This window comes from Helianthus annuus, chromosome 3, assembly GCF_002127325.2.
Source record: "Helianthus annuus cultivar XRQ/B chromosome 3, HanXRQr2.0-SUNRISE, whole genome shotgun sequence".
In the NCBI taxonomy this organism is placed as follows: Eukaryota; Viridiplantae; Streptophyta; class Magnoliopsida; order Asterales; family Asteraceae; genus Helianthus; species Helianthus annuus.
The window spans coordinates 122514814-122532118 of NC_035435.2; the positions used below are offsets into that span (position 1 = coordinate 122514814).

At 36.4% G+C, this 17305-nt stretch overlaps 1 protein-coding gene across 1 annotated transcript; it reads left to right on the forward strand.

The window, feature by feature from the left end:
* Positions 1 to 10546: 10546 nt before the first annotated feature.
* Positions 10547 to 16446, forward strand: LOC110878543 (elongation factor Ts, mitochondrial). Its single transcript, XM_022126867.2, has 10 exons — positions 10547 to 10682; positions 10894 to 10931; positions 11613 to 11898; positions 11998 to 12170; positions 12429 to 12515; positions 13720 to 13894; positions 13981 to 14165; positions 14599 to 14724; positions 14822 to 14910; positions 16155 to 16446. Exons 1-10 carry the CDS (start codon positions 10547 to 10549, stop codon positions 16189 to 16191), a joined length of 1332 nt encoding a protein of 443 aa, XP_021982559.1. The 3' UTR covers positions 16192 to 16446.
* Positions 16447 to 17305: the final 859 nt, after the last annotated feature.

A 17305-nucleotide genomic window follows, 5' to 3' on the forward strand; every position in this document is an offset into this window, starting at 1 on the left:
AGTTGTTTGGACCCGATCTATGTTGTGGTAGCTCGGATCATTGTTTAACCCGGGTTGGTCATGATCATGGATCATGACATAGAGTTGTTTTGGATGTAACAAGGGTTAAAGGATGAAACTCTACCACACACGAATCATGAACTTGTGTAAAATGATTTTACTTGTGAAATAGTGTTTAAAACTAGTAGATCTACGGATCTACAAGCGGTATTTTCAAAGAACCAAGTATCAAAGAAATCATATTTTCTAAAGACGGATCTTACATTAACAAGAATGATTTTTAGAACACACAAGTGTGTAAACACTTGTGTAGCACGAAGTTTCGACAAAATAACTATTTTTGTAAAAGATGACGAGAAGTTGTAAAGACGGAATTTTTCTAAAAACGAAGTTTTTACGAAATCGAATTGCTTTATATAAAGATCCACTAAATATAATGGTATTCACTTCATATTTTTGAGTAAATCACAAGTTCATGTGATTTTTGCGATTTATATATTTATTGACTAGTTTGTTGTTTTGAACATTGTTTTGGTTGAATAAGGAAATGGTTGATTTGATTTATAAAAGAAAATGATACGCTTGAAAGCGTGGCCACCTCCAGTTACAGAGGAAACTCTGGCGAAATTTTCCCAAAAACCTAACACCTAGAAATATTTTCACTATAAGTGTTAGAAATACTTTTCGACATGTTTTCAAATTATAGATTTCGCCACGACTTTATTTACAAAATATCGGAGGTGGGATTTCACAAAATAAAACTTGGTAAATATCATGGTTGCAAAAGTCGTCAGGCGCTCCCAAGTCGGTCGACCGGGGAGTTGAGAGTACTCGACCTAGGCGGAGAGTACACGGGGAGTACTCGGACATGCCAAATTATAAAGAAATTAGTTTTCGGAAATTAAATATGTTTCAAATAACATAAATTTACTAATATTTATAACAAAATACGTAAATTGATATCCATTCTTTAATATGATAGGAATAGAAATTGTGTTTTATTTTATTTTAAGTCAAAATCGGCCCAAGTTGACGTATTAGATCCGATTTTGGCCGATGTTGACCGCATTTGATCAATTCCGAGTAATTAGTCGGAGTTGAAGAAAGTCGCCTCGGCAGCCTACCTTGTAGCGACTACTCGGGGAGTACTCGGCCTTGGAGACCTTGTTTTACAACCATGGTAAATATATATTTAGTATATATTTTTCATAAAGTCATTTGATATGTGTTTATGATTATTTTGTGAAGTGTATAAATATTATTTTTAGGGTAAAAATAATATTATCGAATGTTAACGAATCCAAAATAATACGAACGCTTTCACGATAAATATATAAGTTACACCGGTAATTATTATTACCACTCGATCGTTAAAACGTAACTTACGCAATTTAAAGAAATATTTATGAACGCGTAATTTTGACAAGGTATTATTTTGGGAAAATTTTGTGTAATAGAAAATATAATATTTTTGAGAAGAATAATTATATTTTGGAGTTAGGAATAAATATATATTAAGTGAGACTTAATAATATATTTCAAAGATATACGAACACACATGTATTAAATCCCCCATCATTGGGAAGGAAAATGATTACCAAGTATATACAGAAAGTAAACACGAAATAGTTGTCTAACTATTTCCCAAAAACTTAAACCATAAAACTAAGGCACGGTCGTCCGTCTAATAGAGTTAGTACATGTAGGTCGTCGCACAACTACTTGATTTGGAGGTATACTTGGTAGAGACGCACCACTGTGAGTTCATGTCCCCCTTTTCTCTTAACTGTTTTCAGTTTTATAAACTGCGGGGGTGAAATACATGTTACTTTGATTACAAGTACTTTATACATGGTATGGTTAGCGTAAGGAGGTTTACTACTTAGATCATGTGAGTGGGTAGGAGCAACATGAGGCCATTAGTCCTCATGGTAGGACCGAGGGACAGGAGCTGTAGATCTATATGGATGTAGCGAGCCCAGCCCCAGGCCAAACTAGAAACGGACCTCGGGGTGACTTTGTGCCCGACGCATAAATCTGCTAGGTTTGAGTCTCCCTACTTGCACTTCACACATATCAATGGCCTTGCAAACCATTGGTGATCTCAATTCCCTTATTTGCTACATACCAGGATTTTATACATACAAAGGTTTATTTACTCACATACACATGAACTCGCTCAACATTATTGTTGATTTTTCAACTTACATGTATTTCAGGGAATTAAAGGATCTGGCGCGGTATGACACGTTTTCCCGCTGCACTAGTTACGAGGTCATCCGGGTTTAGGGAATGTGACTCTTTCCTGGACAAGTCACAGTCCTTAAACTGTGTTTATGTTATGTTAATGTTTGTGTTTGTGGAACAATGTTTATGTCGTTAGGATGTGTTTCCGTTGATACAATGTTGTTGTATTTGGTCTTTAAAACTTAATTAAATGGATGATCTTGCATGGTTTTATTTCATATAGCTTTGTTATGGTTAAGCTATGGTATTAAGAAGTCACACCAAATTAACCACGCTTCCGCAAAGCCAGGGTGTGACATAATTATTATTATATTATACTATATCTATATCTATACTATATTATAAAGCATTTCCCTAAGGACTTCTTAAAAATTAAGAGGTATAAATAGAAATGCTTGATATACAACACACAATGCGTATATTAATTATGTTTGAGGGGTATAATTGTCTTTTTTGCACCCTATTTAATCTAAAGAAACTCAAGAATTAAGAGTTATCTATGAAAACTAATGACATTTAATTCTACAATTACTTTCAGTACATTAAATAGAAAACTTATAAAAAACAATTCATAATGCTATATGTTTTGATATAATGTTTTATGTAATTTATTTTAAACCTAAAGCAAAATCTGATTATGAGATTGGTTGTGGTGATAACATGGTAATATGGGGAAGATGGCTATATTGGCCATTTTAATATCAATTTTATGAAAGTAAAATGATAAAAATTCCTTTTCAACCCAAGGATTCCCACCAAATTTAACTTAACTAAGTTCGTAAGGGGCAAGATAGTCTTTTTATATCGATATTAACTTAATCATAAAATAGTTTAATGAAAAATGAAAGAGCGGTAAATTAGAAGTCTTCAAGTTAAAGATATTAAATGGAATTCAAAGAGAAGTAATTCAAAATGAAACTAACGAATAGAGTTAATTAGAAGTCTTCAAGTTAAAAATAAGAAATGGAATTCAAAGAGTTATAAACGGATCGATGATGAGTTGTTCGTAACCGACCGACAATAATAACCCATCATTTGGGGACTTGAAACAATTTGGCTAATCCAAATCTTTTCATAACTGACCTGCAATAATAACTGTAACTCTATCATGAGTTTTAAAACAACTCAAAATCATTCATTCTTCATAATTTTAGCTAATCCAATTCTATAAGCACATTCTCCTCCCTCTCTATTGTTCGTCGTTGTTTCAGGCGGACCAAACTCGTCAGGCACACTAAGTACAACCAAAACTACCCCCACTTTGGATTTGCTTGTTTACAGTGCACGAGAAAGCCATGGAGGATCACAAAGCACGGACGTACGTCACCCGATTTAACAGCATAGTCTCAATCGATAATAAGCAACCTGAGTTTTGTTACCATCACTTGTTTTTCCGGGACATAGGTAAGTCACCGACTTTTGTTCGTTTATTTTCCTTTCTTTCGTTACTTATGAAGATTAGTGTAATATGAAACGAATTCTGGAGTGGAAGAATAGTTCAAGATACGTAAAACTTTGACCGAGGAGGATGAATCTTAAAAGCATTGCCTAAAGAATTTTGAGATCCCTGCAAATAATTATCATGATTTTCTGCCACTAATTTTAATACTTACGTTTATATTATTTTACACTTTTTATATAAATAGCTCACAGGAACATAACATCTGATTCTCCAGTTTAACTCACAGGAAGGTTTGATTGCGAACCATCAGATTGTTTATGGTTCTCGATAACTCATTTTCAAGAGCGTGATCAAACTAAATATATCAACAATGCTATCTTCCTTAGATCTATTTGATCAACTAGAAGTGACGTTAATGACGCAATGTCTCCGTTCATAACTACCAACTATCTAGATGCGACTAAACATGCAAAGTATAGAAGATTGACAATGATGAAGAATAATAGGTGGTGAATTGGCCGCTCTCGCAACATGGTGAGGCTAAGGATGGAGGATGACAACGTGGAGTATTGATACTCATTACAATTATTTCTTAATTAGTCCATCAGCAGTAGCACAATCATTCTATCAAGTTCTTAAGCAATTAAAAACCCTCCACTATTTGTATCTCTTACCACACTCTATCTCTCTCTAGCAATTGAACATCGGAATTGATTACAGTGGCGTGGATGGGGTGAAGTGTATATTAAGCCAACAATGTTTCTCAATTAACGTAAAGTTTTAGCCCCTAAATAAAGGTTTGGGATTATATAATACTCTTATAATAAAAACATAATAATATAATGAGTTGAATGTTTCAAAACTTTATATGTTTTTATCCATCTAGAATTATCCATGCACCAAGGTTTTGTGGAAAAAGTGTACTCTGGTTCAAGGCTTTAAGTTAACAAATGTAAATGTGTAGATTTAAAAGTAAAATTAAAAGGTGTGTAAGTTAGTTTAAAAAAATTCTAAAATTTTACTTTCTTAAGGGTAAAATTAAAAGATGTGCAAATTTAAGAGTAAAACTAAAAGGTGTGTAAGCTAATGAATGTTTTAAAACTTTATATGTTTTTATTGCAAAAACCTTACTTTAGAGATGAAACATAGATTAGAAAGACCTTTTACTAAAAGTAATTAGAATCTAACCACATAACAATAATATTATATATATATATATATATATATATATATATATATTAAGAGTAATAGCGACCGGTCCATCACAATAACTAAGTTATATATGTTAAGAGAACTACTTCTACAATCGGTGTTGTGCTCTCGCCGCATCACACGGGCATCCCACTAGTCTTTCACAGTATATCCTTTGGCCCTAATCCAGTTAATTTTAAATTTAAATTTGACCATGTGCGTTACTCATGAGGGTAACTTTGTCAATCTATCAAATTTAATTTTCTTTTGTTAAAATAAAATGAAATTTTCACTAGGCTAAATTGCACTTTTCGTCCTTTATGTTTGAATGTTTCGACAGGTGTTGTCCTTTAACTTTAAAAATTACACTGTATATCTTTTATGTTTGCAATTATTAACGAGCGGTGTCCTTTCAGCTAAACCCAGTTAACTTTTTTATTTTAAAACTCCTTACGTGTAACTTTGTAAAACTCCTTAATAGCAGAGACCATATGTGCAATATTCAAATTCTGTTTTAAATTTAATGATCCAAAATTCATTATCAAATTTAATTATCCAAAATTCATCATCTGATAACATCATCATTATCATCATTCGAATTTTGTTTCAAATCAACATATCATCCATCCGAATTACATATCATCAAGATTCAAAACACATATTTATCCGAAACAACCATTTATTTGGATCATCTCTTCACCTACATCACTGTTATGTTTCTGATCATCTTTCCCACCAATTATATTTCGGATCATCTCTTCATCGTCCACCGTTGAGCACGTATCACCACCGTAACCATCTTTTTGAATTCATCATCTTCATCGTCCAAACCATCTACAGTCATCATCATCTTCACCATTCATCCACCTTGACAAACTACGATCACCATCCTTCATCTTCCATCACTGGTTTACCGACAACCACCACATTGTCCATCAATTTCCATCTCCATCTTCGTCACTGTCACCACCATACCGAGCTTTCGTGTTTCGACATTTTTAACACAGTTCAGCGTTCACCATCGCACCTCCACCATCTTTTCCGTTCTCGAACTCATCACTCACTCTGTAACTCGCCATGCATCGCCGGAATTCATTGGTTTGAAACTCCGACCATCCCTACTTCCTCATCGATTCAGCGCACCCAGAAGGTAATTCGTGCATGCTTTCTGTTCGAATTGTGATCGTGAACTAAAGTCCTCTGCCAATTTGATTAGGGTACATCGTGCTCTGATTTGAGTAGTTTGATTTAAAACATAATTTAGGTATTACACATATGGTCCCTGCTGTTAAGGAGTTTTACAAAGTTACACGTGAGGGGTTTTAACATAAAAATTTAACTGGGTTTAGCTGAAAGGACACCGCCCGTTAATGATTGCAAACATAAAGGACATACAATGTATTTTTTAAAGTTAAAGGACAACGCATGTCGAAACATTGAAACATAAAGGATGAAAAGTGCAATTTAGCCATTTCACTATAACCAATCTCTTTCACTCTCTGCTCCATCTCTCTGTAATCTCTACTCTCTCTAGTCTCTACCCTATTTCTCCTACAAATTCATACCACCACCACTAACCATCGCTCTCTTATTACTCCACCACCTACCACCTGCCACCTACAACCACCCCTCTCTTCTACAAATTCCACCACTGCCTCCACATATACCCACCAACACACACATTTTCCTTATTTTTAAAAACCAAGACAAAGAGTGAGATGGATACAGAAGGTAGAAGAGAGAGAGAGAGAGGGAGAGAGAGAGAGAGAATATTTAGAGAGGAAGAATCAAAGAGATAAAGAGCATGAAAGTGACATGTTAGAGAGAGAAAAACGCAGATAGAGAGGGGCAACTCCGGTGGCCGACGGCTGCCCAACACGGTGCTTGAACAAAACACATATCGAAGGTTTAGGGCATGGTGAACCATGTGGTGGTGTTTGTTTGCTTGGTTGTGCGGCGGTGTTGGTATTATCAGTGTCCAGACTTGACGGAGATGATGACTGATGGTGGTGTTGTGGGTGTAACAACGGGGTGAGGTGGTGCTTATGTGGAGCAGTAATAACGACGGTGGTGGTTGTGGTTGAAGGAGACAACAGTGATGGTTTTGATTGAAGGTAATGACGGTGGTGGTGAATGGTGGATTCCTGGGGTGAATAGTGACATTGTAGCGGACGCATTAAGTCGAAAAGAAAGGGTTAAAACCCTAAGGGTTCGAGCATTGGAAATGACTATTCGAACGAACCTCACTGCACGTATTCGTGACGCACAACAAGAAGCCCTTAAAATAGAAAACCGTAAAGCTGAATACCTCCGTGGTATGTTGAAGTATATGGTGCCAAATGAAGAGGGAGCCTTATACTTTAAGAAGCGTATTTGGGTTTCGCTCTATGGCGGTATTCGAGAAGTCATCCTTGATGAAGCGCACAAATCGAGATACTCGATTCACCCAGGATCGGACAAGATGTATCAAGACTTAAAAGAATACTATTGGTGGCCGAGACTTAAAAGCGATGTTGCCTAACCTGTGCTAAGGTTAAGGCTGAATATCAGAAACCGTCCGGTCTACTGCAACAACCAGAGATACCCATGTGGAAGTGGGAGCAAATCTCGATGGACTTCATAACGAAATTACTCAGGACCCCGAGAGGGCACGATATGATATGGGTAATAGTTGATCGATTGACGAAATCAGCGCACTTCCTACCGATCCGAGAAAAAGACAGCACAGGAAAGCTTGCTGAGATATATTTAAAGGAAATTGTGGCACGTCATGGAGTCCCTACCTCAATCCTTTTTGCATAAAGCTTCTCTTTCTTTAGTAGTTCCAAAATGGTTCTGAGGTGTTGCTCGTGCTCTTCTTTCATTTGCGAGTAAATCAAGATATCACGATAATACAATCACGAATTTATCGAGATATGGTTTGCATACGCGGTTCATCAGATCCATAAATACCGCTGGCGCGTTCGTCAGTCCGAATGGCATCACAAGAAACTCATAATGCCCATAGCGTGTTCTGAATGCAGTCTTTGGTACGCGTTCCACTTGTATCCTTAGCTGATGGTATCCAGATCGAAGATCGATCTTGGAATAGTAGCTTGATCCTTGCAACTGATCAAATAAGTCATCAATCCTCGGTAATGGATACCGATTCTTGATAGTGAGCTTGTTCAGTTCCCTGTAATCTATACACATCCGCAGCGTTCCATCCTTCTTCTTTACGAATAATACTGGAGCTCCCCAAGGCGAGAAGCTTGGCCTTATGAATCCTTTATCCAACAACTCCTGAAGTTGTGTAGATAATTCTTGCATTTCGGATGGCGCAAGCCGATAGGGTGCCTTGGCTACAGGAGTGGCTCCTGGAACCAAGTCTATATGGAATTCGACTTGTCGTTGCGGAGGTAGTCCTGGCAGATCTTCGGGAAAGACATCAGGGAATTCTCTCACCACAGGAATGTCTTCGATTTTCGGCTCCACAGCCTTCTTGTCTACAACGTGAGCTAGGAAAGCGACACATCCTTTCCTTAAGCACTTATGTGCCTTCATGCAACTGATGATTCGCAGAGGCACGTCTCGTCTTTCTCCATGTACCATGAGAGTTTCCATTCGCCAAAGGGATGCGAATGATTTACTAGAGTTTACTAGTGCTTCCATCTCACTCTTCTGCCTTCTGTATCCATCTCTCTTCTGCCTTCTGTGAAAAAAAAAATCTGCACTTAAAGTGCGTTTCAGGTGCTTTTTAGTGCGTATTTTAGCTTCCGGATGGTATATATGTAAACCCTTGTATGTACTCTTGGGTTTTAAGGTATTCTTGACGCTGGACCTACACCTAGGCCCCAATTCTAGTGTCTGACTGCTTTCTGCAGCGTTGTTGGCATATTGTGTTTTACCGGTGAGGTTACTAGTGTTTCTGATGCAACGCTCTTGTTAATGCATAAAGCAATATTTTGTAGTATAAAATGTGGATGAATTCACTTGTATTGTATGAAATCAGATAATGTTGACATTAAAGCACATAATTGAAATCATCAAGTAATAACTAAAGTGTATGGTAATTATCGGTTTGGTGCCAGTTGTCACACAATTGATGTAATTTATATGTTGCATTTTACGCACATCATCGAGCAGGAAGGGGCGTTGCCGACGGCCCCCCTGCATCGGTGACGCTGCCTGTGTGTTTCAGTTGTTGACGACACTAACTTATTGTCTACGCGAATCCCATTGATGCTATAACTTGCTGTCTACGCGAATCCCATTGACGCTATAACAAATCAGTGTTTGATAGTTTGAATGTATAATAGTCTCGGTTTTGCATGTAAACACGTAGTTGACGATTGATTGCATATAAGGATTGGATATGAATGCAACATGTATGTATAAAAGTATGAATTCCATTACGATCAAAGTCTCGAATTAAAATATTGGAAATGAAGTAAGAATACAAGTTACTAAAAATAGAAATGTGGGTACAACTTTCTAAATATGGAAGGTACAGAAATGCGAAACATTACAGATTATAACATCAAATTAGGGTTTTTCATGATCACCGGTAAAACACAATATGCCAACAACGCTGCAGAATGCAGTCAGACACTAGAATTGGGGCCTAGGTGTAGGTCCAGCGTCAAGAATACCTTAAAACCCAAGAGTACATACAAGGGTTTACATATATACCATCCGGAAGCTAAAATACGCACTAAAAAGCACCTGAAACGCACTTTAAGTGCAGAATTTTCTCATGACAAGAAAGCACCTGAAATACGTCTGTGCTAATGGTGGATTTGCTTTGTTGTATCCTTAAAAAAAGGGATTTTTGGGGTCCCCGAATATTAAAAACCAAGACAAAGAGTGAGATGGATACAGAAGGCAGAAGAGAGAGAGAGAGAGAGAGAGAGAGAATATTTAGAGAGGAAGAATCAAAGAGATAAAGAGCATGAAAGTGACATGTTAGAGAGAGAAAAACGCAGAGAGGGAGGGGCAACTTCGGTGGCCGACGGCTGCCCAACACGGTGCTTGAATAAAACACATATCGAAGGTTTAGGGCATGGTGAACCATGTGGTGGTGTTTGTTTGCTTGGTTGTGCGGCGGTGTTGGTATTATCGGTGTCCAGACTTGACGGAGATGATGACAGATGGTGGTGTTGTGGGTGTAACAACGGGGTGAGGTGGTGCTTATGTGGAGCAGTAATAACGACGGTGGTGGTTGTGGTTGAAGGAGACAACAATGATGGTTTTGATTGAAGGTAATGACGGTGGTGGTGAATGGTGGATTCCTGTGGTGAATAGTGACGGTGTTGGATTGAATTTTTGGTGGTGCTTTTTTAATTCTAGCATTCTCGTTGTACATACACTCTACCTTTCTCTATCCTTGATACATCATACACTCAAACTGATTCGTTCGTAGGAGTGTTGTTAGGGATTCTCGCTCAGGGATATTTTAACGACTTGTTAATGTCTGGAGCTTGATTATTGTCTTGCGAAGACAAGGTACTACTCAACATCACCATCAAGACCACTTCATGTTAATATCTTATGGTCTTGTTGAGGCCCGGGTCCAATTACAATCTCCGGTTGATAGTAAATAAGTGATATTCTGTGAGTGAGCCCAAATCATAAAGTTAAACTTTACTTGATGTGTTCCAAAGTTTAATGTATTAAGGAAAATAAAAGTGGTGAACGCTTGTAGCAATTGGGCCTGGTTTATTTATTATGAAACCAGACCCACTAACTTTATTTAGGACCAGGCCCATCTACCTGCCCCAAAATCTGAAACCTCACATACTTTCTCCGGCCACCACTCTTAAACCTCACTTTGCTTCTTCCTCCGATCACCGGTTTATAAAAGGTATTTTCTGCTTATACTATTCATATGCATCAATATCCTTCAATTTTCATATTTATAGCAGCCCAAGAATCAATTTTTAATAAGTTATACAAGTCTGGTTAATTCGATCGATTAACGAATTTCTAATCTTCTGTACTAATTTCATCTCTGTTTACCCCAAAATCATCGGCCTTTTCGTCATCGTTACCCCACCACCATCCAACTCCGGCAGCCACCGTCGACCCGTCCTTAAATATATCTCACTCTCAGGTGTTTTTTCTATAACGATTCTCTCAATTTGCTAGAATTGTTGCTTGATTTGTTGATTATTATGTGAAGCCACTATTTTAAATTCATGTGAAAGTGCCCACTTGTTAGATCTGACTCTCAGGTGATATATCGGTTATATCGTTATATCGGTAAAATATCGGTGTGATATATCTGTCAATATCGCCGATAATATCGGTACCGATATTTGACGCCAATATTTTACTAGGGGACCGATATATTACCAATATTAACTGCATAGTTTCCGGCGTGATTACCTTAAACATACCCGTAACCATCTTCTTTTGTTCTTGGTAATAAAATAATCTATTAATTCACTAAATTTTAGTTTTTATATTTTTTGTTTTTTGTTTTTAATTTTTAATTTTCTTGAGTTATAAAAATGTATAAAAATTAAAATTGTAAGACGTGTATTTGGGAATCCAAACAGGTAGTTTTTTTTAACAAATTAATAGGTATACCTGATGCCCCACAGGTATTAAGCGGAGTATAGGACTCGATTTTACAAACGGATATTAGACTGAGATTACATCACCTGTCCCAAGCTCGTCCCATTGCCATCACTAACTAGGGTCTAGGGTGCGGTGTGGTTTTTTTTTAAAAATTTTTCAGTTTATATACCATTTCTTGTTATTGAAAGCTGTATTATTATGATATATGCAGTTTTCCAAAATGATGTTATCTAGAGGTGCAAAACGATCGTTTGAGATTCTTTGTGGGCGAGTAAGCACTTCTTTACACTCCAAATATGGTTACTCGACGCGATCATACGGGGAAAACTTCATTTCTGAACCCAAAAGAAATGAAACACAATGCACTATTTTGAGAACGTATTCAAGCGAGGTTTCACCTTCAGATCATATGAGTCTGATAAAGAAATTAAGAGAAAGAACTAGTGCTCCTATCAAAGAGGTCAAGGCTGCTCTTATTGATTGCAATTGGGATTTGGGTAAAAATGATTTGTTTTTAGTCTTTTTACTGTTTTTTTTTTTTTTTTTTTTTTTTTTTTTTTTTTTTGTGGTAAAATAAGATGATGATTATGTTACAGAGGAGGCTCAAAAGGAACTGAGGAAAAGGGGAGTTGCTCTTGCGTCAAAAAAGGCATCTCGGGCTGCGGCTGAGGGTTTACTTGCGCTGTCACAGAATGATAAAAAGGCTGTTGTTATTGAGCTTAACTGTGAAACCGATTTTGTTGCAAGAAATGAAATATTTCAATATCTGGTTAGTCTTACGGAATTAGTTTTAGAATCAATGGCTTTTGGAGTGTTTGGATATGTGTTTTGGAAGTGATTATGTGATATTATTATTATTAAATAATTAGTGTCAGATAATTAGCTGTAATAAATATAATATCAGTTCCTAAACACAAATCCAAACTGCACGAGAATTCATGGATGTGCTGTTCAAGTTTGTTGAATACGATTATTGTTGAGATGTCCTCATAAGTTGTATCTGCTTGAAAATGATTATCTTTTGCAGGCTTCATCTTTGGCCAAACTGGCGCTATCTGCTGGAAGTTCAGAACAAGTATCTGGTCACTTCCCTATTGGACTTCAAGGTTTGGAGGTAAGAGATCCAAGTGTCTCGTCATTCACATTTGATTATTATGTAACCGGTTTTTTTGAGCTTTTGTTTTAGGTTTATAAAATTCCACCAGAATGTAGTTCGAGCCAAGTCGACATGAGTGTGTGGCAAAGACATAGTAGCTATATATTAATAATCAGTGTGCCTAGGGCTGCAAACGAACCAAATGTTCGGCGAACAGTTCGTGAACCGTTCGGCGGGAAGTTCGTTTGTGTTCGTTCGTTTATTAAACAAACGAACACACACAAGAAATTTCGTTCGTTTAGTTAAATGAACAAACATGAACAGAGGGCGCACTCGTTCATTTATGTTCGTGGACGTTCGATAACGTGTTCGTTTGTGTTCGATAGTTCATTAGTGTTTTCAGCTTTTATATGTTATTTAAATACTTTAAAAATTCTGACAAATAAAATATTTAATAAGTGTCAGTGTGTTATATATTTTGTTCATGAACATTTGTTTATGTTCGTTTGTTACCATTTGTGTTCATGAACATTAGTTTGTGCTCATTTGTGTTCATCATCGTTCGTTTTCATTCGTTGCCTAGAATTAACAAACAAACACAAACGAACACGAACAAGTTCATTTCCTTAACAAACAAACATGAACATAAAATCTCGTTCGGTAAGCGTTCATGAACAGTTCGTGAACACATATATTTATTAACAAACGAACACGAACAAGGACTTGTTCGTGTTCATTTGGTTCGTTTGTAGCCCTGTGTGCCTTAATAATGTAATATGTGTAACTAGTGTATTTTTTAGTGTTGAGTGCATATATGATACATCTATATCTGACTTTCTACTCTCTCTATTTCATGAAATTGAAACATTTGACGGGACCCTTATTTTTTAGAAGCTATAGATGTGTTAGAATATTCGTCAAATGTTTAAGTTGCCCTCAAATCATGGTCGTAAATAATCTAGTGGGCGTCATTAGCATAAAACAATTAAATGATAGTAGTGGAAAAATAAGTAATTGTATGTTTGAAATTTGCTCAAAAAGGAAATTTTATTTTCATGTGACATTTGAAGGATAGTTCATTTGTGATCCTATTTGAAAGCTTCTTTATTGTGTTTATTGTATACGCGTATGAAGCAAGCCAACTCTCAAGCTTATATACATCTCAAAGGTTTTTAGATCAAAATAGTTTTAAAATGATTGTGCTTGGTTCGTGACCGTGCAGGATTTGAAGATAAATTTTGACCATCCTAAATTAAGCGGAGAAACAACAGTTCGGAATGCAATCACAGAAGTGGCTGCTATGATGGGTGAGAATGTAAAACTTAGAAGGGGTTTTGCAATGCCAATGTCTAATCACGGTGTCATATCTACATATCTCCACACTTGTCCTCATCCCGGTAAGAATATTATTTGCAAATTTTGAATTAACAAAGGCTTTTCAAGAAAATCACTAAAAAATGAATATTGATCTTATTATTATTAGGGTTGGGGCGTATTGCTGGAATTCTGACACTTGAAGTTGATGACGAAAATGCTCCACTTGATGCTGTCCAACGTGTTGGTTCAGAATTGGCAATGCATGTGGTGGCTGCGAAGCCTTTGTTTTTAACAAAAGAACATGTATCTTCTGATGCAGTTCAGAATGAACGTGAAATTCTCAAATCTCAGGTGAATAAATTTGCTTTTTTTTTTTTTTAAAAAAATGCATATTTTTTTAAACTTGATGTAGTTGTGATTTTGAATGATTAAAATAATCATAATCAGATAATCAGTGCTAATAAAACAGGCTGTCTAAGATGTGTATTAGTGTTTGAATGTGCTTTTGCATTCTGAAGTTGTAATAGTCGATAACCCGCTGTTTGGTTGTTTGACAAAATTCCGTTAAATCTTAAGAAGTCAATACATAAATGACCAAAAACGATATTTTTAGTAAAAGCCTCTTTATTTTAGGCTAAAAGAAGCGCTAATTAGTTTAATTTTTTTTTTATTTTACCCTTTGATAATCAGCTATATTTGCATCTAGTACAAAACTAGTTAATATGTATAATAATCAGATAATCATATTAAAGTCTAAATGTTTGCTTATGATTTTTTTTACCAGGCTGAAAGTTCGGGTAGGCCCCAAGCAGCAATAGAGAAGATGGTTGAAGGTCGATTAAGGAAGTATTTTGAGGAAGTTGTTTTAATGGAGCAAAAATTTGTCGTCAACGACACTATCAATGTGAAGGTATGTGGACATGCTGTTATCTGGGATTTATATGTTAAATTTGTTTAAAACATGTAATTAATATGGCTAGATTTTCTAATACTAATATCTCCTGTAGACGGTCTTGAGTGAACTATCAAAGGAAGTGGGGTCCCCTGTGAAAATCGGAAACTTTTTAAGAATGGAAGTTGGAGAAGGATTTCAGAGGTAAAAGCTGTATGATTTAAACATTTTTTGTACTTAGGGGCTTGCTTGTATATAGCATAGTTACTAAAGCGAGCGCCCAGGCGCGCCTCGCGCCTAGGCGCAAATAAGGCCCCAGGCCTGACAAATTGCCCTGAGTGCGCCTCGCGCCTTTAATAACTATGTTCATGTCATAGTTATTAAAGCGAGTGCCCAGGCGCGCCTAGGCGCAAATAAGGCCCCGGGCCCAACAAATCGCCCTGAGTGCGCCTCGCGCCTTTAATAACTATGTTCATGTCATAGTTATTAAAGCGAGTGCCCAGGCGCGCCTAGGCGCAAATAAGGCCCCGGGCCCAACAAATCGCCCTGAGTGCGCCTCGCGCCTTTAATAACTATGGTATATAGTACGGGTCTAAGCACATTGAGTTCGGTTGGGCTGTCGAGCAAGTATATTTTATGATTACAAATGCTATGCAATTACAATAAACATCTAGATTTTTTTTATTTAAATAAAACAATGAGGAGGCTGTAACTAAGCATAGAATGTACACTTTTGACTGCTTTAAACCTTTAACATGTATCCCATTTTGCTAAAAAAAGTTATTTGACCCGTTAGGGATAAACTATAACCTAAATTTACCCATCCCGTTATGCAAAATTTAACCCATTTGACATATTTACCTTTTTGGTTAAAAAAAAACTATTTGACCCGTCAAGGATAAACTACAACCCAAACTGACTCATTATGCAAAACGACATTCTGTTTTAGAGTAAGGTACACAGATGGTCTCTGTGGTTTACCAAAATTTTGATTTGGTCCCTAGCTTTCCAAAAGTACATAGATGGTCCATGTGGTTTGCTCTTTGTAATGCATTTAGTCCCCAGCCTTTTTCTCAAAGTTAATCGATGGTCCCTGTGGCTTGCAATTTGTAACGCATTTAGTCCCTGACTTAGACATGCTAAAACCTTTATATTTGTTGGCTGGCGACTAAATGCGTTACAAAGTGCAAACCACAGGGACCATCCATGTACTTTTAGAAAGCTAGGGACCAAATTCAAAATTTTGGTAAACCATAGGGACCATCCCTGTAATTACACTTTTTATTATTAACCATTAAATGATAGTCTGTTTTCTCTATTTCTTGGCAACTACAATGTTCTGATTGTTTCTATTCTTTTTTTTTTTTTTTGCACATTAGAACTTTTAACTTCCCCATATCATGTTAAAAAAATGCTAATCACTTCTAGTTTGCTACTTGTACTTGCAGGGACGATGCATCTGAAGATGTAGCTCAAGCAGCATGATGATTTGGTGATCTCATTTACCATATGTTTGTCGGTTAATTATAATGTGCATGTACATTTAGCACGGATCTTTGTTTCTAGATATAAAAATCAACATGATTAATCTAGATCTGTAGCGTATGGATTGTAACAAGGTTTCGATAAACCTGAACCTTGATCATAAATTTTGTTTCAAATTAATTGTATGAATAAGAGTGTGGTGGAACCTGATGCTGGTCAACACATTGTTGTTGATCGGGTCAGCCAAATTGTCTACGAGGTTCTGTAACGGTCCAACCCCTGTGTTCAGACCCTGATTGAAGTAAACCCAAAACAGCCAAAATAGCCAGTGTCCTGTTTTTTATTTCCTTTAGCTTTAAGTCTTGTGTAAATTACAAAAATCGTCCTTTATGTATGTCACTTATTGCAAACTGTGTCCTTTGTCTTCAATAATTACAGAAAACATACTCGATGTTTTCAAACCATTGCAAATTATGTTCTTTAGCCTTAACTCAGTTAATTTTTGTGGTTAAATCTGACCAAATGGACCTCACATGAGAGTAAAATGACCAAAATACCCTCGTGTGGGGTTCATTTGGACTAAAATTTTGATCGTTTTTTTTAAGATAAAAACAATTTGATCAATTATATTATATCAAAAATAAACTTCAGTTTTGTGTTGCAAAAACAAAACCATTTTTGAAATTTATCGAGTTTGATTTGGTTTCACTGAAGCCTTAAATAGCTAAAACCAGAAGGTTTGGTTCTCATTTACCAAAGCCATAGTTAGCAGTTCAGCACTTCATCTAAAATTTTCGTCAAAAGCAGAAAGTGAACCTAGGGCTGTCCAAACTGCCCGATGATCGAAGATCGCTCGAAAAATGCTTGTTCGATTCCCGCTCGGTTTGTAAATGAGCCGATCGGATCGGTTCGATTCAAATTCAATCCGAGCATTAGCAAAGCATCGTTCGCTCGTCGATCGCTCGGTTTCGCTCGAATTATTTTTATTAATAATTAATATATATATATATATATATATATATATGTATATATATATATATTATAGGTTTTATAGATTATAGGTTTTATAGATTAAAAACCCGAAAAAATATAATAGCCCAAAAAAAATTAAAAG